The sequence below is a fragment of the Salvelinus namaycush genome, chromosome 31 (assembly GCF_016432855.1).
Source record: "Salvelinus namaycush isolate Seneca chromosome 31, SaNama_1.0, whole genome shotgun sequence".
Lineage (NCBI taxonomy): Eukaryota > Metazoa > Chordata > Actinopteri > Salmoniformes > Salmonidae > Salvelinus > Salvelinus namaycush.
Window position 1 is genome coordinate 16200066 of NC_052337.1, and position 23227 is coordinate 16223292.

Genomic DNA, 23227 nt, shown 5'->3' on the forward strand with positions numbered 1-23227 from the left:
CCTTTCACCCTAAAAAGCTTGGAGGTAGGGCACGTGATGAGAACTGTGACCTGCTGTACAGTACAGTACAGTACAGTACAGTACAGTACAGTACAGTAGGTAAACACTGCATGTGTTTATAAGATGAGCCAGCTGACTGACTGACTGATTCAGCAGATGGATGATAGGATAGCATGTTGAGTATTTTAAGTTGCCTGGCTGAGTTCACTTTACAGAGTCACAGAGGAGTTGGTGGTGGCAGATGTCATGCCATATAAAGGCATGTCCTCTTTTCCTCCTGTAGTACATAGAGAACATATAAGGAGGAAGAAGGGAACATATAAGGAGAAGAGTACATACTCTGCTGAATCCAGCGCAGATGAGAGGACGAACAGACGGCTCCTCCTGATCTAAAGGCCTATAGAGAAAGAACAGCATAAACAGCACACACTATGACATTATCATCATCAGCCCACATAAGATATACACCACATATCATTATAGAATACACACACGTGTATGACATTATCATCATCAGTGAGGAAACATATGTGTTTGTTTATTGTTGTTTGGTGTTTGTGTATGTAACTTGAGTTGTGAGTTGCGGGAAAAAATCCTCTTGAAGGGCAAATAAACGCCATCAATCAATTACGATGTATACTTACGTCTGTGGCACAATGGCCAGAATGACTGTGTGTTCTGAGGGCTTTGTGGCACGGATCAACCTGGATCAACAACACAATAGAAAAACACAATATAACAGATTGATAAAAAGAAGCATTCAAAATCCCGCAGGTGGTGAGAACAGCATTATAAAATACAGTGCCTTCAGAAAGTATTCACACCCCTTGACTTTTCCCACATTTTGTTATGTTACAAAGTGAGATTAAAATGGATTTAATTGTAATTTTTTGTCAGCGATCTATACAAAATACTCTGTAATGGCAAAGTGTAAGAAAACTTTTTTTCAACATTTATGGTAAATAAAACACTAATATATCTTGATTAGATAAGTATTCAACCCCCTGAGTCTTCGGCTGAGATACAGCTGTGAGTTTTTCTGGGTAATTATCTAAGAGCTTTGCACACCTGGATTGTACAACACTTGCCCATTATTCTTTAAACATTCTTCAAGTGCTGTAAAGTTGGTTGTTGATCATTGCTAGACAGCCATTTTTGTGTCTTGCCATAGATTTTCAAGCTGATTTAAGTCAAAACTGATTTAAGTCAAAACTAGGACTCTCAGGAACATTCAATGTCGTCTTGGTAAGCAACTCCAGTGTATATTTGGCCTTGTGTTTTAGGTAATTGTTCTGGTGAAAGGAGAATTAATCTCTCAGTGTCTGTTGGAAAGCAGACTGAACCAAGTTTTCCTCTAGGATTTTGTCTGTGCTTAGCTCTATTCCATTTATTTTTATCTTAAAAAACTCCCTAGTCCTTGCCGATGACAAGCATACCCATAACATGATTAAGCCACCACCATGCTTGAAAATATGAAGGGTGGTACTCAGTGATGTGTTGTGTTGGATTTGCCCCAAACATAATGCTTTTGTTTTCAGGACAAAAAGTTAATTTCTCTGCCACATATTTTGCAGTATTAGTTTAGTGCCTTATTGAAAACAGGATGCCTTTATTCTGTTTTTATTCTGTACAGGCTTCCTTCTTTTCACTCTGTCATTTATGTTAGTATTGTGGATTAACTACAATGTTGTTGATCCATCCTCAGTTATCTCAAAATCACCATTGGCCTCATGGTGAAATCCCTGAGTGGTTTCCTTCCTCTCCAGCAACTGAGTTAGGAAGGGTGCCTGTATCTTTGTAGTGACTGGTTGTTTTGATACACCATCCAAAGTGTAATTAATAACTGCAGCATGTTCAAAGAGATGTTCAATGTCTGTTTTTTTTACCCATCTACCAATAAGTGTGCTTTTTAAAACATTGGAAAACCTCCCTGGTCTTTGAGCTTGAATCTGTGCTTGAAATTCACTGCTCAGACCTACTTGTATGTGTATGTGTGGGGTACAGAGATGAGGTAGTCATTTAAAAATAATGTTAAACACTATTATTGCACACAGAGTGAGTTCATGCAACTTATTATGTAACTTGCCATAGCAAAAGGGTTGAATACTTATTGACTCAAGGCATTTTAGCTTTTCATTTTTAATTAATTTGTAAACATTTCTAAAAACGTAATTCCACTTCGACATTATGGCGTATTGTGTGTAGATCAGTGACACAACATCTCAGGTTGTAACAAAACAAAATGTGGAAAAAGTCAAGGGGTGTAAATCATTTCTGAAGGCACTGTATATGTTTTTGACCACATATGAGGACTTGAAGTGCTTTTGTGCTTTACCTTAAAAACTCCCTAGCTCATGAGGCAGGTTTGACAGTAATGTGTGATTGAGTTTGACTTGATAGTTTCATTTGACACACACACACAACATGAAAGGTGGCTTTCGAATGAGTGCCAGTCTAAACATGTGGGCAGTGGAGGAGTGATGTCATTGGCATATGAGAGGAGAGAACATTTCTCTACTTTACACAGGCTCACCATGGACACACTGTACTGCAGAAAGATGGGAAGCAGGGAGGGGGGAGAGAAGTAGAGAAGGAAGGAGAGAGGTAGAGAGAGAGAGGGGGAGGAGAGAGAGAGAGGGAGGAGAGAGAGGGGGAAGGAAAGAGAGGGAGAGAGAGAGGGAAGGAGAGAGAGGGAAGGAAGGAGAGAGAGGGAGAGAGATCGAGGGAAGAAGAGAGAGAGGGAGAGAGAGGGAAGGCGAAAGAGGGAAGGAGGGAAGGAGAGAGAGAGAGAAGGAAGGAAAGAGAGGGAGCGAGAGAGAGAGGGAAGGAGAGGGAAGGAGAGAGAGAGAAGGAAGGAAAGAGAGGGAGCGAGAGAGAGAGGGAAGGAGAGGGAAGGAGAGAGAGGGAGAAAGAGTGAGGGAGAGAGAAAGAGAGGGGGAAGGAGAGAGAGTGAAGGAGAGAGAGGGAGCGAGAGAGGGAAGGAGAGATAGGGAGAGAAAAGGGAGAGAGAGGGGAAAGATTGAGAGATTTACGATTTATGATTTGATTTATGATTTTTATTAGGAACCCCATTAGCCTGATGCCAATGGTGACAGTCTTCCTGGGGTCCGGCACTTAACGAAATAGACGTTACAGGCAAAAATACTTTACAATTTCCATACATTTAAAACATAGACGTTACAGACTTATATATTCACTGAGTATTCAAAACATGAACACTGTCTCTTTCCATGACATAGACTGACCAGGTGAATCCAGGTGAAAGCTATAATCCCTTATTGATGTTAAATCCACTTCAATCAGTGTAGATGAAGGGGAGGAGACAGGTTAAAGAAGGATTTTTAAGTCTTGAGACAACTGAGACATGGATTGTGTATGTGTGCCATTCAGAGGGTGAATGGGCAAGACAAAATATTTAAGTGCCTTTGAACGGGGTATGGTAGTATGTGCCAGGCGCACCAGTTTGTGTCAAGAACTGCAGCGCTGCTGGGATTTTCACGCTCAACAGTTTCCTGTGTACATCAAGAATGGTCCACCACCCAAAGGACATCCAGCCAAAGGACACAACTGTTGGAAGCATTGGAATCAACCTGGGCCAGCATCCCTGTGAGTGACGGCAAAAGCCTCTTGGCTGGCATGAGACAGGGAGGGAGGGAAGGAAGGAGAGAGAGAGAGAGAGAGAGCAAAAGAGAGTGTGAGAGAGAGAGAGAGAGCAAAAGAGAGTGTGAGAGAGAGAGAGAGAGCAACAGACAGACAGCGACATGTGATGGGTCTTTATTGAGAAGAGAGAAAGCGACTTTCTCTCTCTCTCTCACTCTGCTTCTGGGAAAATATTACCATGCATGACCAATAACTCATAAATCACTAGATACTATACGAAGAAGCATATGATGGTCTGGCCACATGATAAATACTGGGTGGGATTATTAGGACAGTTTAAGCTTTGAGTGTATCTAAGTAGAATAGCAGGGAGAGGGTATTCTGCAGGCGCCAAGGCTATGTATAGTAGGCTAGTTAGTGGCTGGTACATAAGAGTAAAAGTAGAAATCAGAGGATACTAGCACTATGCCTGTAGAAACTGTACTAGACACAGATGTATACATCAACACCAGCAGGTAACTAGAGAAGCCAAAAATAATGTGGAACTTGAATGAAAAAAAAAACAGCCAAAAGGTTTATTTGGCTGTCCTCATAGAAGAACAATTTTTGGTTCCAGGTAGAACTCTTTTTGGAACCCAAAAGAGTTCTACGTGGAACCAAAAGGTTTCTACCTGGAACCAACAAGGGTTCTTTAAAGGATTCAATAGCTGTTAGGTGAAGGATGGAGCGAGGGAGGGAGGGAGGCCATGTGGGTGTTGGGCAGTTATTAAAACAAAGACTCAATCCAATGTGTTCTAAAAACAAGTCATGGGTGCACCCGATACACACACACACACACACACAAAAGATCAACCGTGCGTGATGTGGAATGTAGCATCCGACTAATACAGACCTCTAACACTAACCTATAAATAATGAAGTGACTGATTGGAAAGTGGAGAAAGTTAAGTAACTCAATTAGTCCTTATAAGTAGGGAAACTAGCTAGGCCAATTGATTATTATTTTTTATTTTTTTTGGGGGGGGGGGGGGGGGGGTAGATCAGCTTAACTATTGCAGATATATTGTAGCTTCCATCAATGTATTCTGCATCATTTCCAATCCCCCACATATTTCTGTAAATATATATTTATATACAGTACCACTCAAAAGTTTGGACACACCTACTCATTCAAGGGTTTTTCTTAATTTTTACTATTTTCTACATTGTTGAATAATAGTGAAGACATCAAAACTATTAAATAACACATATGGAATCATGTAGTAACCAAAAAAGTTGACACCCTTTGCCTTGATGACAGCTTTGCACACTCTTGGCATTCTCTAAACCAGCTTCATGAGGTAGTCACCTGGAATGCATTTCAATTAACAGGTGTGCCTTGTTAAAAGTTCATTTGTGGAATTTCTTTCCTTCTTAATGCGTTTTGAGCCAATCAGTTGTGTTGTGACAAGGTAGGAGTTGGTATACAGAAGACAGCCCTATTTGGTAAACGACCAAGTCCATATTATGGCAAGAACAGCTCAAATAAGCAAAGCGAAATGACAGTCCATCATTACTTTAAGACATGAAGGTCAGTCAATCCGGAACATTTCAAGAACTTTGAAAGTTTCTTCAAGTGCAATCGCAAAAACCATCAAGCGCTATGATTAAACTGGCTCTCATGAGGAACGACACAGGAAAGGAAGACCCAGAGTTACCTCTGCTGCAGAGCATAAGTTCATTACAGTTAACTGCACCTCAGATTGCAGCCCAAATAAATGCTTCACAGAGTTCAAGTAACAGACACATCTCAACATCAACTGTTCAGAGGAGACTGCGTGAATCAGGCCTTCATGGTCGAATTGCTGCAAATAAACCACTACTAAAGGACACTAATAAGAAGAAGAGACTTGCTTGGGCCAAGAAACCTGAGCAATGGACATTAAACCGGTGGAAATCTGTCCTTTGGTCAGATGAGTCCAAATTTTGGATTTATGGTTCCAACCGCTGTGTCTTTGTGAGATGAAGAGTAGGTGAACGGATGATCTCTGCATGTGTGGTTTCCATCGTGAAGCATGGAGGAGGAGTGATGGTGTGGGGGTGCTTTGCTGGTGACACTGTCTGTGATTTATTTCGAATTCAAGGCACACTTAACCAGCATGTCTACCACAGCTTTCTGCAGCGATACGCCATCCCATCTGGTTTGTGCTTAGTGGGACTATCATTTGTTTTTCAACAGGACAATGACCCAAAACACACCTCCTAAGGGCTATTTGACAAATAAGGAGAGTGATGGTGCTGCATCAGATGACCTGGCCTCCACAATCCCCTGACCTCAACCTAATTGAGATGGTTTGGGATGAGTTGGACAGCGGAGTGAAGGAAAAGCAGCCAACAAGTGCTCAGCATATGTGGGAACTCCTTCAAGACTGTTGGAAAAGCATGCTTCATGAAGCTGGTTGAGGGAATGCCAAGAGTGTGCAAAGCTGTAATCAAGGCAAAGGGTGGCTACTTTGTAAAATATCAAATACACTTTTTTGATTACTACATGATTCCATATGTGTTATTTCATAGTTTTGATGTCTTCACTATTATTCTACAACGTAGAAATAGTCAAAATAAAGAAAAACCCTTCAATGAGTAGGTGTGTCCAAACTTTGACTGGTACTGTATTTTAAAAACCCTGCGTATCTTCATTTCCATAATTAACAAATAATATGCGGAATAACGTAGGCAGTTCATGCAAAGGATTGTTAGCTTATTGTGTTTCATCCTATATTGTCCCTAAAATCAGCAACAGATGTGGGACACACACACACACACACACACACACACACACACACACACACACACACACACACACACACACACACACACACACACACACACACACATACACACTCATACACACTCATACACACTCATACACACTCATACACACTCAACCCCTTTCCCCCACAAACAACCATAAGCTCAGATGCTGAACAATTGTTCCATCCCTGAGCCAAACTCAAGAAAGGAATTGATTTACGAATGCATATACAGTTGCAGCTGTTTCAGAAGGCATGCAAAATTGAGAAAAAAATGGGGAGATTTGATGAACCATTGTCAAGTCCTAGCTGATGGAGATCAGATACACCCCCTTCCCCTTAAACAGACACACGCTGGTCCCCCGTTGTGACCATTTTCCCAAGCCTCTCTGTGAAGTCAGACCTTTGATTACTTTGTGCCACCAGGGCCACAATAATAGAACAATTGAGTTGATTAAGCATTAAATGACTTATATTGAGCCGGAATCTCACTTACAGTACATCGAACAGTTAGACCTACAGAGGCATGATACATTCTGTAGAATCATTTTCGTCCAGGAATGTCTTGGATGTCAGAGTAACTGTGTGACAGTTTGTATTACCATCATCTCAGACAGACGCACAGACAGACAGTTTGTATTACCATAATCTCAGACAGACAGATAGACAGACAGTTTGTTTTACCATCATCTCAGACAGACAGACAGAAAGACAGACAGACAGTTTGTATTACCATCCTCTCAGACAGACAGACAGATGGACAGTTTGTATTACCATCATCTCAGACAGATAGACAGACAGTTTGTATTACCATCGTCTCAGACAGATAGACAGACAGACGGACAGTTTGTATTACCATAATCTCAGACAGACAAACAGTTTGAGCTCACCGGCAGATAGCCTCTGCCTCGAAGTATTGTGAGTGGCGTCCATCAATGACCACGATCTCGTGGCTCTTGTCCAGGAAACATTCGACGGCGGACTCGGGCGTTCGGGCAATGTTACACCTGAAACCCGCCCGGTCACACGCCCACCAGAAGGCATCGCTCTGACCATCCTCCTTCGCAAACACCAGCAGGACCTGGGATGGAGAGAGAGAGAGAGAGAGAGAGAGAGAGAGAGAGAGATGAACCTGGAGAAGAGTCCCCTGAGCAAGCTGGTCCTAGGCTTCTGTTCACAGACACAAACAGACCCCACAGAGCCCCAGGACAGCAACACAATTAGACAAAACCAAATCATGAGAAAACAAAAAGATAACTACTTGACACATTGGAAAGAATTAACCAAAAAAAAACTGAACTAGAATGTTATTTGACCCTAAACAGAGAGTACACAGAATACCTGACCACTGTGACTGACACAAACTTAAGGAAAGCTTTGACTATGTACAGACTCAGTGAGCATAGCCTTGCTATTAAGAAAGGTCGCCATAGGCAGACCTGGCTCTCAAGAGAAGACAGGATATGTGCACACTGCCCTCAAAATGAGGTGGAAACTGAGCTGCACTTCCTAACCTCCTGCCCAATGTATGACTGTATTAGAGACACATATTTCCCTTAGATTACACAGATCCACAAAGAATTAGAAACAAACCCAATTTTGATAAACTCCCATATCTACTGGGTGAAATACCACAGTGTGCCATCACAGCAGCAAGATTTGTGACCATTGTAAATACAACCCATATATATGTTTATTTATTTGAAATGTCTTTATTATTTTGGAAATTCTGTGAGTGTAATGTTTACTGTTCATTTTTATTGTTTATCTCACTTTTGTTTATCTATTTCACTTGCTTTGGCAATGTTAACATATGTTTCCCATGCCAATAAAGCCCTTAAATTGAATTGAGAGAGAGCGAGAGAGAGAGAGAGAGAGAGAGAGAGAGAGAGAGAGAGAAAGAGAGAGAGACAGAGAGAGAGAGAAAGAAAGAGAAAGAGAGAGAGAGCGCAGATGGTATGAAATATCTCTTACCTGACAAAGGTAGCTTGCTGACAAAACATTGGTGATTATACATACATGAAGCTAGGACCGGTAGACTAATAAGCTTATCAGTGCTTGTTAAGTGCTGATATACGGTACAGCACTTAATAGTTCAGCGACACAGCTTCACACCACTTTCCCAGGAATTTCCTCGTCCAATGAAAGCCTGCTATTGTTCCTTACGAAGAGTACCCAGGAGCCAGGTAGATGATAGTTTATTGATGATTGATGAGAGCTGTATTTCACACCAACAGGTGTTTGGCCTGAGCTATATACACCAACCTGTTGGTCTTCATCTTGTATGGAAGCTTTACCTATACTTAGAAGAGCAGTAAGAGACAAGACATAAGAATGGATGGACTTGTTTACACAGCTCAGAGATATATAAAGAGAAACAGAGACAGGGAGAGCAAGAAGAGAGGAGAAGGGATTAAAGGGAGCCGTCTCGCCAGTCATGCGCTGCTGCTGACAGGACAGACTGGCAGGGGCATGAAGAAAAGAAGGGAGCAAAGGATGGAGGAGACGAAAGGAAGATGAGAGCGGGAGAACAAGAAGCTGGCATTGGTAGGAGGCTGTGAAAGGTCTACACCGTTTGATCCCGACCAGGGCTGTGGAACCATGGTTCTGCTCTGTGTAACCATGGAGCTGCCGTGTGACATTCCACACACACACACACACACAGACCTGATGCCGACCTGCCCTGCACCCGCACACGGGCCAGACAGGGGTCGCCACACGTACGCACGGCTCTGTGTGTGTTGCACGCTTGGCCACACAGGCACATACAGTACGTGACATACCTGATCCCACTGCCTCCAAAGTGGATGTGGTTCAAGATTACCTTTATCATACAAGTGCTAAGTAGTGTGTATGTACAACCACATAATATTGATTAGTCACAGTGGTTTCCCTAAGTGGTTTACATATAATAATAATAAACTCAGCAAAAAAAAGAAACATCCTCTCACTGTCAACTGTGTTTATTTTCAGCAAACATAACATGTGTAAATATTTGTATGAACATAACAAGATTCAACAACTGAGACATAAACTGAACAAGTTCCACAGACATGTGACCAACATAAATGTAATAATGTGTCCCTGAACAAAGGGGGGGATCAAAATCAAAAGTAACAGTCAATATCTGGTGTGGCCATCAGCTACATTAAATAATGCAGTGTATCTCCTCCTCATGGACTGCACCCGATTTGCCAGTTCTTGTGGTGAAATGTTACCCCACTCTTCCACCAAGGAACCTGGAAGATCACCGACATTTCTGGGGGGAATGGCCCTAGCCCTTACCCTCCGATCCAACAGGTCCCAGACGTGCTCAATGGGATTGATATCTGGGCTCTTCGCTGGCCATGGCAGAACACTGACATTCCTGTCTTGCAGGAAATCACGCACAGAACGAGTAGTATGGCTGGTGGCATTCTCATGTTGGAGGGCCATGTCAGGATGAGCCTGCAGGAAGGGTACCACATGAGGGAGGAGGATGTCTTCCCTGTAACGCACAGCGTTGAGATTGCCTGCAATGACAACAAGCTCAGTCCGATGATGCTGTGAAACACCGCCCCAGACCATGACGGACCCTCCACCTCCAAATCGATCCCGCTTCAGAGTACAGGCCTCGGTGTAACGCTCATTCCTTAGACGATAAACGCGAATCCAACCATCACTCCTGTTTGTGAGACAAAACCGCGACTCGTCAGAGAAGAGCACTTTTTGCCAGTCCTGTCTGGTCCAGCGACGGTGGGTTTTCGCCTATAGGCGACATTGTTGCCGGTGATGTCTGGTGAGGACCTGCCTTACATCAGGCCTACAAGCCCTCAGTCCAGCCTCTCTCAGCCTATTGCGGACAGTCTGAGCACTGATGGAGGGATTGTGCGTTCCTGGTGTAACTCGGGCAGTTGTTGTTGCCATCCTGTACCTGTCCCCCAGGTGTGATGTTCGGATGTACCGATCCTGTGCAGGTGTTGTTACACGTGGTCTGCCACTGCGAGGACGATCAGCTGTCCGTCCTGTCTCCCTGTAGCACTGTCTTAGGCGTCTCACAGTACGGACATTCCAATTTATTGCCCTGGCCATATCTGCAGTCCTCATGCCTCCTTGCAGCATGCCTAAGGCACGTTCACGCAGATGAGCAGGGACCCTGGGCATCTTTCTTTTGGTGTTTTTCAGAGTCAGTAGAAAGGCCTCTTTAGTGTCCTAGGTTTTCATAACTGTGACCTTAATATCCTACCGTCTGTAAGCTGTTAGTGTCTTAATGACCGTTCCACAGGTGCATGTTCATTAATTGTTTATGGTTCATTGAACAAGCATGGGAAACAGTGTTTAAACCCTTTACAATGAAGATCTGTGAAGTTATTTGGATTTTTACAAATTATCTTTGAAAGACAGGGTCCTGAAAAAGGGACGTTTCTTTTTTTGCTCAGTTTATATGTCATTTAGCAGAAGCTTTTACCCTAAGTGACTTACAGTCATGCATGTATATATTTTACTTATGGACTTTCCCTGGAATCAAACATAGCGGGAATGCTCTCTATCAACTAAGCTAAAGAGGACACACTGTTATACACTGTTACACTCAGGGCAGGACAGGCAGAGAGATGGGCCTCTACTCCTAACTGTTCTACCACGCTGACTCAGCCAATCACAGTTCAGAGGTTAAGCCTCCATCTCTGCACACCCATGGCCAGACAGATAGAGGGATGAACATACGGAACAGACAGGAGGCTGAGGCTCCTGGAGCGAGCGAGAGAGAGAGAGAGAGAGAGAGAGAGAGAGAGAGAGAGAGAGAGAGAGAGAGAGAGAGAGAGAGAGAGAGAGAGAGAGAGAGAGAGAGAGAGAGAGAGAGAGAGAGAGAGAGAGAGAGAGAGAGAGAGAGAGAGAGAGAGAGAGAGAGAGAGAGAGAGAGAGAGAGAGAGAGAGAGAGAGAGAGAGAGAGAGAGAGAGAGAGAGAGAGAGGGGCGTAGGCAACATCTAGCTGACTGGCTCTACTTTATAGTGACCTACTACGTCTCCATCTCATTTTCAAGTCATCAATCTGATGGATCGATCAATGGATCATTCCTAATAGGCATGGTTTACTCCTCACCTCCAAAACACTATGTAAATGCTTCTCCTGTGTTTTCAAGTGGTGGCTGTGTTTCTCGATATGGTTTCTTAAATTCCCAGTCCAAAGTAAGAGCACTACTGCAGTGGTCCCAAATGTGTTGGCCCGCGACTCGATTTTGATTTAAAAAAATGTGCGACCCCACCATGTAAAAATAGTGATGTAATCAAAGGCCAATGTTTACTTTGGGGCTATGACAGTCTATTACAAATCAGCCTGACAGTACGTTTGACAGTATTCAATCTGAAGGAAGTATGGTTGGAAGTAACTGAAATGCATCAGAAAGGTATTGGGAAGTTCAGAAGATCATCAGGCAATCATTTTGTATGATCTTCAGTGTCATCATTGATGATTTTCTTTTCCCCCTCTGATTTAGTGGCTGATCCTGTCCACTCTGTTCTAATGAGTCTTGAACAGCTTGTGGTCATTGTAGAGGGAAACAGAAGAGACACGTGTTCCTGAGAGTCTTATCTTTTCAGTGATGGGGTCATAATATGTTGTAGCGTAGCCCTTTTTTGCAGTCAAATTACCTAGTGGCCTCATGGGTGGAATGTTATTCATATTTTTCATAATTTCATAATTAATAAACATTTTATTTAAATGTACTCTGAAAATCTGGTGTTTATATGTCAAACGGTTGTATTATATTTCAGTCTTCAGTATAAAGTGTAATATTGGGATACAAACTCAAAGTACATTTCAACTCTATATCTGACATGGTATAGGTCTCTTCTTCTTTTTAAGCCCATAACCGTGTGTGTGAGGTATATACTTTTGTTTCAAAGTAGATTTGTTTAAGACTACCAAGAATCACTCTGTGTGACCCTGATTTAACCAACTGCAGTAAAAAGTTAAACCATTCAGAAGAGCCACATTTGTAGGAATAAAAGAGAAACCACTGTTAATTACAACCGCATCTACCGGCTATTGGAGGTTACTGATGTAACCCCGGTTCTATGAACCAAGCGCAATTATTGTCATTTTTTTCAGAGATTCTCTTCTGATCCCATTTTCAAATAAGGCAACCCCGTATGGTGTTGCGACCAATGGTTTGGGAAATGACGGGCTACTGTCTTATACAGCCTATAGTCAACTACAGTACACCCTCTGAGCCCTCTGGTAAATCATTTCTCTGATATAGGTGAAGTACTGTGACAGTGTGCAGAAATGAAGGAGCCAGAGATAAATCGATTTGGAGCTACAGTCTTTCCAGGGCTCAGAGGAAATGGTCAACGTCAGGAGGAAACTTTTAGCATGGAACTCTCTCTTCCAGAGCGTTTTTCTCTTTCTCTTTTCATCTCTCTTTTCTCTCTCTTTTTCTCTGTCTGTTCTAATGGGAGGGAGGTAAAAAGGGAGGAGGGAGTACAGTAAAGTGTGTGACTGTGTGTGCGTGTGCTCCCTTGCGTGTGTCTGTGTGTGTGCGTGACTCTTCGTGTGTGTGCCCTCTACTGCTTTAGGAGAGTAGTTCAATGTTTTTATGGAGCGTGTGTTGAGGGCTGTATGGGGCCTCCTGCAGAGGCTCTTACACAGCCTGATAAAGAAGAATGGACGAGGGCTGGATATGAGGTTTGAATGAGGGCTGTAGGGATGGATGAGGTTTTATTTGGCACAATAAAGAGGAATGGATGCAGGGTAGAGCATTTCAGTATGACCTTTCTTTCAAATACTTTGAGTGTTGGATTAAGCCGGCCAGATGGTGGGCGAGGTTTGCACTTTTGGGACTATTCCATTTCTCAACCAAGTGCAATGACAGAGAAGGCAAAATACAGAGACCTATGTCTAGATGAACTGTTCCACAACAAACAGAACACACCCCTGACCTTGAGTAACTAACTCTCCCTTTCCTTAGTTACACAACACTGTAAGGAGCCTGGGAGCTAATCTGGCCTTCTAAAAGGCTCACACTGCCTTAATCCCAATCCACAGGACACACATGCCCCAACCACATCATTAACCCCAGCTAGCAGCTGGTCACTGTACAACTAAAACCTGTCTCAGCTCTCTACACAAGGCCTGGACACAAGAACCTCCACCCACACACTTCTATTAGGTTCAAAGTGTTATATAAATGCGCTGTCCTTATGCCATGTTGTGTCATGTGGTGTGTCCCTAAAAACATCATGCAATGATAGATCACATCCCATTCAGATACAGCTAAATCACATCCCATAGAGATACAGACACAGTCACATTTTATGTAGATAGAGATACTCCACTGGGCACAGACGACAATTCAACGTCTATTTCACACGTTGATTTAACCAGTGGGTGCCCAGTGGGACTTGTTTACAGACCTGGCTTCAAATATATGTATTTGATTATGTGTTATTTAAATTCTTATTTTCTGTATATTTGACTATTTTCAAATAATGTGGTCGGAATCAACTACTTCTATTGGAAGTATTTTCAAATAATTTCCTATAAATAGCCTACTATTTCAAAGTATTTTCAACTACTTATTTCAAAAATTATTTCAAATACCTGGGTTATTAAATGCATAGGAGTGTATTTGAGTATTTTCATATACATGCCAATACTTTCCAAGCGTATTTCTAAATACATTCCAATATTCAACAACTTGTGTTTTCATATAAAAAATATCTGAATACTTAATACGAAATGTATGTGAAAGTAACATTATTTGAACCCAGGTCTGCTTGTTTTATGCATTTGCTTTATTCTGGGATTATGAACACTAACAATGACTGGTTGTAAGCAGCTCTGAGCAACAGCATGCCAAACGACTGAAATGTAAATTAAAATTTACAGGACCCAAAAGTCATTATAGCAAATGACTCTGATTAGGCTTTCTAATCACATCCTGTTGCGTGCCATTCAAAATGGCCACCACTCCAATGCCTCTTGTAGCTTGAAGAAGAGAGAAACTGCCCACGATGGGCTCTACCCCTGAACATGTAACTTCACTGAATGCATAACAAAATACAGCAGACTCCTGATAATTGACAGAGAGTGGGCACTAAACTGGAGCATGCTGTTATCAGGAGAAATACAATGTAGAGTGCAGTTTTACCTGAATAGGTTCTTGGGTCAGTCTCATAGGTCCTATACACTCTTCTGTGGCTGATACCTGGAATACAACCAGAGAGAGAGAGTGAGTTCATGTTCAAACAAAACAACAAAACAATGAACACCAAGAGTAAACAAAGAGAGAGCAGAAGTAAAAACTGAAATGTAGAAAACAGAGAAACAGAGCACTGCTTACCATTTGACCCTCTCCTTCGAGTACCATACATGCCCTGCACCTCTCTCTCGCTACTGCTTTTCCTCCTCTCTCTCTCTCTGATGCTCTCAAAGAATTAATACTCCATACTGTAGGTAAGTCCATAGGCAGGTATTCCTCAGGAAAAGACAAAAGCTCCACACTCCCGGGAAAACCTTCTTTAGCTTACTGAACCCTGTTACTGTATCACCTAGCAGGAAGGATTTCTGGCTACTGAACTGTTGACTAACGGAGCGGCTTAGGACGTTCCACACTCAGACACACACACACACACACGTACACGCACACAACATATTAGTGACGCAGCAAGAGCAGATCCATTACAAGCCTATTTACAGAGTATTAAGGGCTCTACTGGCTGGATGCAGACAGACAGGTGTATGTCAGTAATGCCATGTGGAGGAGCAGTACTAACACTGTTGATAGACTGTAGCTAACGCAGCTTCAAAAATGACATGTACACTACAGTACATCACATCACAGGCAATGACATCTCACACCAATACCTCACCCAATATGATCAAGTTGACAAGTCTCTACATATGCAGAATGTCAAAATGACCCATATCTGTCTCTGTGCCTCTTTGGACATCAGTCATTAACTGCTTATGTCATCATCATCACAGCTCAATGACTCACTAGCTGTGAGTTAATTGTCCCTCTTGGCCCCCCTTACAGAGTTGAGTGAGGCCAGCTCTGGTTTGCTGCGGTCACATCAGATCGATGAGGGGTTGTTTGTGTTTGTTGGACGTTAGTTAGGATCTGATGTATGGCCAATGTTGTATGGTGATTATTACCAACAATGAGCTCATTAGGTCTCTGTGCCCTGTCCCTGTCTCTGTCCCTGTCGCTGTCTCTGTCCCTGTGCCCGTCTCCGTGCCTGTCTCTGTGCTCGTCCCCATCTCTGTTCCTGTCCCCATCTCTGTCCCCGTCTCTGTCGCTGTGCCTCCTCTGGTCCCTGAACTATGTAGGTGTAGCAGGACGGAGAGGGGCATAGATGGGTGTATAGAGAGCCTGAAGCAGTGACGGCTTAGAGCATAAAACTCTCTACGACCTCTCTTTAAAAAAAATCTCTCACTCTCTCTCTCCCTCCCTTCTCTCTCTCTCCCTCCCTCCCTTCTCTCGCTCTCTCCCTCCCTTCTCTCTATGTCTCCCTCTCTCTTTCCATTCCTGTCATATTTTTTTTTACCTCTCTCTCGGTCTCTCTCTTTCATGTAGTGTCCAATCATTTCCCCTCTCTCAGTATGCACCAAAGCTAACACTAGCCTATGTTCTTCCACAGTGCTGTGTGTGTGTGTGTGTCTGTGTATGCTGCAGCTCTGGCTCAGATAAAAGACTATGGCACCCTGAAAGCTCTCAGATACATTAGCTAACCCCTTAACACACATACATATACATTACACGACACATGCACACACACTCTCTCACACAAAAACAAAAAAAACTTGCATCCTTTCCATTTCAAATTCTCTTTTAGCCTTTCATCAGACCACCTGGTAGCTGAGACCTGTCTGCCTGCCTGCCTGCCTGCCTGCCTGCCTGCCTGCCTGCCTGTCTGTCTGTCTGTCTGTCTGTCTGTCTGTCTGTCTGTCTGTCTGTCTGTCTGTCTGTCTGTCTGTCTGTCTGTCTGTCTCTGTCTGTCTGTCTGTCTGTCTGTCTGTCTGTCTGTCTGTCTGTCTGTCTGTCTGTCTGTCCGTCTGTCCGTCTGTCCTGAATGTAGAAGAGGCCAGGTACATACTGTAACAGAGAACACAAGCGTACCATCTACCTGTGTGTGTGTGTGTGTGTGTGTGTGTGTGTGTGTGTGTGTGTGTGTGTGTGTGTGTGTGTGTGTGTGTGTGTGTGTGTGTGTGTGTGTGTGTGTGTGTGTGTACACGTGTGTGTGTACACGTGTGTGTGTATGTGTGTGTGTGTGTGTCCATAAGCAGTACAACAGGGTCAAGGGAAACGGGGATACCTAGGTCACATATAACATGTCAAAACAACAGGTACACATCTCTCTCTTTCTGCATTCAGGACAACATTCAGTTGAACAACATAAAACAAATGCAGTGAGACTCAGTGAGTAACTTACATACATACTGCTCATTATGGGTTTACCTGCTCTAACTACTGTATCAGCTACCAACCAACCATACCTTCCATTTCCATAGAAATCTATTACCAATATCTTAGGCTTCTGTAAAGCAGAGAATACGCTTCTGTAACAATGTTAACAACTGGTTCGTAAAATGTCCTTTTTTCTCACCACATGTTGAAATGAACCACTGAATATCTCTATTTGACTCTAATATGATTAAAAGTCTCTTATTATCAGTTCATGTTCTTCATCATGATGAACAGACTTTGAGGGACTTACTGACTGTGAGCCATTATGGAAGTAACATTATACAATGTCTTCTTACCATGCAGTGTGATCTAACATGGGGAAGCACGGTCTGGACAGACTTAGATAACACTCTACATGGTCTGCATGATACAAGACACTTATCAACATGTAGTAAGACCTAATGAGACCACGATATGAATTAAGCATTAGAGACCAAGAACGTTTATAAATTGTACCAGTAATTCACAGAAGTGAAGTAGCAGAGGAACCAGGAACTGGGAATACAATGAGGGTTAATTCCCTAAACACAGCAGAGTAATTTTCCACAGTCTTGTCCCATAAAGAACAACCAGTTATACTCAGAATCATCTGACTGCTGCTACTGTTGGGTGAGGGCATTTTAACACGCACACACAAACACATGCACACACACGCACGTGACGCATGCACACACACACACACACACACACACACACACACACACACACGTTTGTTTTACTATACTTGTGAGGACCTAAAAATGTATTCCCATTCAAAATCATATTTTCCCTGACTCCTAACCCTAACCCTTAACCATAACCTTAACCCCAAACCTAACCCTAACTCTTAACCTTAACCCCAAACCTAACCCTAACTCTTAACCTTAACCCCAAACCTAACCCTAACTCTTAACCTTAACCCCAAACCTAACCCTAACTTCTAACCCTAACCCAACCTTAACCCCAAACCTAACTCCTAACCCTAACCCTTAACCTAACCTAACCTTAACCTTAACCCCAAACTCTAAACCTAACTCCTAACCCTTATCCTAACCTTAACCTTAACCCCAAACCTAACCCTAACTCCTAACCCTTAACCTAACCTTAACATTAACCCCAAACCCAAACCTAACTCCTAACCATAACCTTAATTCTAACCCTAACCTTAATTTGTACCCTAACCTTAAACCTAACCCCTAAGCCTAAAATAGCCTTTTTCTTTGCGGGGAGCGGCAAAATGTCCCCACTTGTCCAAATATTACTTGTTTTAATATCTTTGTGAGGACTTCTGGTCCCCACAAGGATAGTAAAACCAAATCACACACACACACAAACAAAATCTATGCACGGACACACACCCTTATCACCATAGCAGTCCTATAGATGAATATTAGTGTGTGTTTATCTTTCACCTAAAGCTTAATACCAACAAGCACACTTCTTTCCACCTCTCAACCTCTCCCCAGATGGTTAGAAGGAGCCGAAGCACTGAGCTCGAGTGCACAAAAAACAACTAACTCTCTGCTCTATGAGACATATGACCCCAATAAATAAACATGATTTGCTTTTCTGTATAGGTCATTGAACTTAATTTCTTTGAACCCCCCTTAAAGGACATCTATTTCATAATAGGCCTAATTTAATGGCCTTCATATAGTTGGTAGACTTTGTCCAGAAGGGCCCCCCATAAAATTAGCTTCTCAGAAGTTCTAGTCTTTGTTCACTCTGTTCACAAGACCCTGTGACTGGGGTGACCAGTGTCTGGGTGTGGGTGTGTGTGTGTGTGCGTGCGTGCGTGCGTGCGTGCGTGCGTGCGTGCGTGCGTGCAGAAGAATCTCTTTGTCTTCTTCTACATTGAGTCATGACACGAGTCTAGGTTTAAATGGGTTAAATGCACCAATCAATGCCATGTCATTGGTGCTCTCTGCTTTCTGCTCAGAGAAAAAGCCCTCTGCTTCCAGTGCAACTAATGACTAGTAATGGTATTCCATCTAACAGCCTTCTGGAAACTAAGCTAGAATGGAACAGTCTCTCTCCAAGTGCAGATGCACATGACATGCCTCTGAGTCTGACCGGTGGACAATGACAACTATGTCCACACTAGAATGATTACCATGTTAATTTGGCCTCTCTCTAACAGTTGCTTATATGTTAGGATTGCAAAGCCTCTTGAATGAATAATAATACATCATTATTTATTCAACTTACATAGCACTTTTCATTACATAAATAATCTCAACATGCTTTAAAGCAACAACAAAAAAAACAAGTAATTCATGAAAAAGGTAATGAGAGTGTCGGGAAAGTGATGGGGATCTAGCTGAGTTCTATGGAGGGTTTGTGTTAGTGATATGTTGTACTTGTGACAGAGGTCATGACCCAAAAGACCAAGAGTCATTACTTATGCAGATATTAAGAAAAGTAAACAAAAATGTGTTACACACCGTGTACACACGAGCTACAGCACCTGTTAAAAAAATTAACTAATCAGCGTTTTCCTTGAATTAGGTTTGTTAGTGCTGGCCTGCAACAAAAAAGACTGCCAGATGGCCTGACGACACAGGCTGTGTGAGAAGCCCTGGAGGAGAGAGTGTACAGAGTACAGGGCAACATGATCAGCCCTCTCACATGTGACTGTTCACACTGTTCACATCACAACCCTGCTCTGCCCTGTCCGCCTGGGTAAACAACCACTGTAGCAACACAACAAGACACAGACACACACAGCCGGGTTTTGGTGACCAATAGTATCAATGATACATTCTCATCCCAAGAAGACAGAGAGAGAGAGATCAAGAAAGAGAGTGAGAAAGAGAGAGCGAGAGAGCGAGAGAGACACAGAGAGGAAGAGAGAGAGGAAGAGAGAGAGAGAGTGTGAGAGAGGAAGAGAGTGAGTGAGAGAGAGAGAAAGAGAGAGGAAGATAGACCACATTCTTACATCTCTATCCCTCTCCCTCATCTCTCCTCAACTCATGATACAGTTATATAAAGGCCATTAAGTTATTAGGCCATAGTGGGATGTTACTGTGTGAGGTTTGGGACCTCTCTGTCATATGGCCTACATAGCACTGTCTCAAACTGATGCCATTAGAGATGAGCAATATCAGTCTGTTAGTCAGTCAGTCAATGAATCGGTCGGTCTGTCTGTATTTATCAATTAGTCAATCACTGTTTATTTGTATAGTGCTGTATGTACATTTGTACATTTGTCACATAGTTCTTATCAGCAACCCAAAGTGCTTTATGATGCATGACTGAGACCCAGATGGTACAAGTGTCACTAAACTATTTTGAACAATGAGCTCTTATAAGTTAAATTATAAAGTTAATTATCTTGGACTACACTTTCACCATGGTGCTACTCTCACTCGCTCGCTCGCTCTCTCTCTCACTCGCTCGCTCGCTCGCTCGCTCGCTCACTCACTCACTCACTCACTCACTCACTCACTCACTCACTCACTCACTCACTCACTCACTCACTCACTCACTCACTCACTCACCCTAACCCCAACCCTTCAAAAAGAAAGTTGTGTTTATGACACCAGATGACAAATGTCACCAGATGAGAACTTCCATCCCTATCTTCTATGAATGTATGATTAATCATTCCAGCTACCTAGGATATGTCTGGGCTATGCCCCAAACCCAGCGCACGATATTTATATCTTTCTACCTCAACACGCTGATGGATCACAAACAATCATAAGAAATTCCATGAACACAAAACAATCACATTATTCATGAATGATATCAGACTAGCTATCCCCCATGCAAGACAGAATGAGATTCGTGTATAATTGGTTTTAAAGCAGATACTTGATAAGATACTAGAATATAATGGCCTTCTGAATAGCTTCATTCATTCCTTGTGATTGTGAAAAAGCAAACCCCTATCTACCTTGACACTGGTGTGACTGGTCTGTGTCTCGGCCTCGATGCAGATGTGTCCCCCGCTGTTCTCTCTCCTCTCTCCGTGAGATTTGTTCCGGGACTGCCTGGTCTGGTAAGTGATTACCGAGGGGATGGTGTCGGCCGCGTCCGTCTTAATGAACAGCCCATGGAGGGTGGCCGCGGTGCCCTGGGATATAGTGGTGGTCTGGTGCGGAGAGTTGGACTCGTCCGAGTCTCGGCAGTAGATCACGCCGCTCTGGGAGACGTGGATGCTGGGAGCGCAGCCCATGCCTCACCGCTGGTCCGGAGCCAGATCTCAGATGACAGTAAACAGCGCTCTCTCTGAGTTATCACTGTCCCGGATGCCTGCCGCTGCGCTGTGGCCGCTGTTCTCTCCGATCATCGGCTGCTCCTTGTTGTCTCTCACCTCTCCCTCGTTGGCCGGTTGAGTACATCAAGAGAGAACGACATGTGTTTCATCTCTTTAATATCGCCGCTGAGCTTCTCGGCTCCGTCAATTAATTAATGCATGCGCTCCTCCATCCGTTATTTGGAGTTGAATGTAATTTCCTCTGTGATATTCCCTAGTGCTGCAGCGTTCAAATCCAGTCCATTTAGTGAAAAATGATCATCATTGACGTTATTATGTATTACAGCATACAGGCCTAGACGTTATGTCATTTCATGGCTCGCAATAATGTCGATTAATGATATGATCTTCTCTAGCCTATATAGCCCAGGCTGTGCGAACGTAACCATTTGCAACCATCAGGCTATCCTTATGTTGGTGGCGTAACAAAGACGCTATTCTTCTCCTTATCCTTTTCATCATCATATTGATTGGATTAAAAAAACGCCGCGTGAAATCGCTGGATCACACTGGCTCATTTCCTCTTCATCTGACCATCGCATTTTATTGTCTGAGGTCTCTCTCTCTCTCTCATCCACACATCATCGTAGGCTGCTGTCATCCAATCCAGGGCTCATCGCAGTTGGTCACCACTGGTCAGCAGTTTCCTCCTCGCATTTCCTGGCGGTGTGAATGGATCCAAATCATTTCCAAATGTGAAGATTGAGCCTATGTCAACTAGAGACATGATCTATTATCTGACAATCTATCTAAGAGGCTATTCATCAATTTGGCTCTTTCACGTGCCACTGCAATTATACACAAACACAGACAAGAGAAGATAGACAAATAATTTGATTAAAAAACGGTGTGTGCGTGTGTATGTGTGTGTGTGTGTGAGAGAGACAGAGAGAGACAGAGAGAGAAAGAGAGAGATATGGTTGTAAGAGATTGTGTGTGTGTGTGTGTGTGTGTGTGCATAGTCCGCACACACGTCAGACATCACACACATCTCATCAGAGGTGGCATCCTAATGGTAACCAGGTAAAACTCTGGAACCTAGTTGTAACAGGGACCTTAAGGGTTGCCCTATTGCCTGGGGCAATTGCACTGAGCAGTCGGGTGAGTTGAGCCTGCTCTAAAGTTGCCCCAGGTGAGTTTATTTTACTGAAAACAACAACACTGTACACTGTTAAAATAGTATAGCCATGTAGTGTAGTACACATACACTGATATCTGGTGTTTGAATATAAACCCAATGTAAGTGTTAAAATACACTGAATGTATTTCAAAACAGAATGGAAGTACTCTGAAACACTAATTCTCTTGTGTTACTTTTTATTCTTTACTTTAGTTTATTTAGTAAATATCTTCTAAACTGTATTTCTTGAACTGCATTGTTGGTTAAGGGCAAGCATTTCACAGTAAGGTCTACTACACCTGTTGTATTCGGCGCATGTGACAAATACAATTTGATTTGATTTAATTTAAAAGTACTTCTTCAATCTGAATATTGGTGGGGGGAGGGGGGTTTGTCTTGTAAAAACCGTAAGCAAGCATTTCACGGTAAGGTCTACTACACCTGTTGTATTCGGCGCATGTGACAAATACAATTTGATTTGATTTAATTTAAAAGTACTTCTTCAATCTGAATATTGGTGGGGGGAGGGGGGTTTGTCTTGTAAAAACCATTGTTGGTGTTTCAGTGGATGTAAGGTAGCATCAAAACAAAACTGTGTACTTGATCATTGTACTGTGTACAATGATTTTGAAATGCCAATGGTTATTGCATAAATGGCTCATAATGTCTGGAATCAAACACGTGGTTTCCATGTGGTTGATACCATTTCATCGAATCCATTCCAGCCATTATTATGAGCCGTCCTCCCCTCAGCAGCCTCCAGTGATGTAGTTGTCTGTCATATTGAGGTATCTAGCTATAAATTAATCCTGATCAATCAAATGGATAGGTATAAGAAATAATGGGATTTCCAAATGCCCTTAACTAGGTGTCTTCGCTAGACAGAGAGAGAGGGGGGAGAGGAAGAAATGGTGAAAGATGGAGAGAGAGAAACAGAGAAAGTTATTTTGCAATGTTTGCTTTACTTGACCACAGCAGAGTTCAATATTATAGAATGTGTGTCAGTATTCTTACAAATATGAAAATCTGT

At 42.8% G+C, this 23227-nt stretch overlaps 1 protein-coding gene across 1 annotated transcript in view; it reads right to left on the reverse strand.

Moving 5' to 3' along the window:
• The window catches only part of LOC120026234 (high affinity cAMP-specific and IBMX-insensitive 3',5'-cyclic phosphodiesterase 8B-like), a 75758-nt gene extending 54762 nt beyond the window's left edge, over positions 1-20996 (reverse strand). Inside the window, exons 1-5 of the mRNA XM_038971058.1 lie at positions 20715-20996; positions 14519-14575; positions 7280-7470; positions 645-704; positions 340-397 (exon numbers count right to left, since the gene is read on the reverse strand). Of these exons, the coding sequence (XP_038826986.1) occupies positions 340-397; positions 645-704; positions 7280-7470; positions 14519-14575; positions 20715-20996 (648 nt within the window). The remainder of the gene's footprint in view (positions 1-339; positions 398-644; positions 705-7279; positions 7471-14518; positions 14576-20714) is intronic.
• Positions 20997-23227: the final 2231 nt, after the last annotated feature.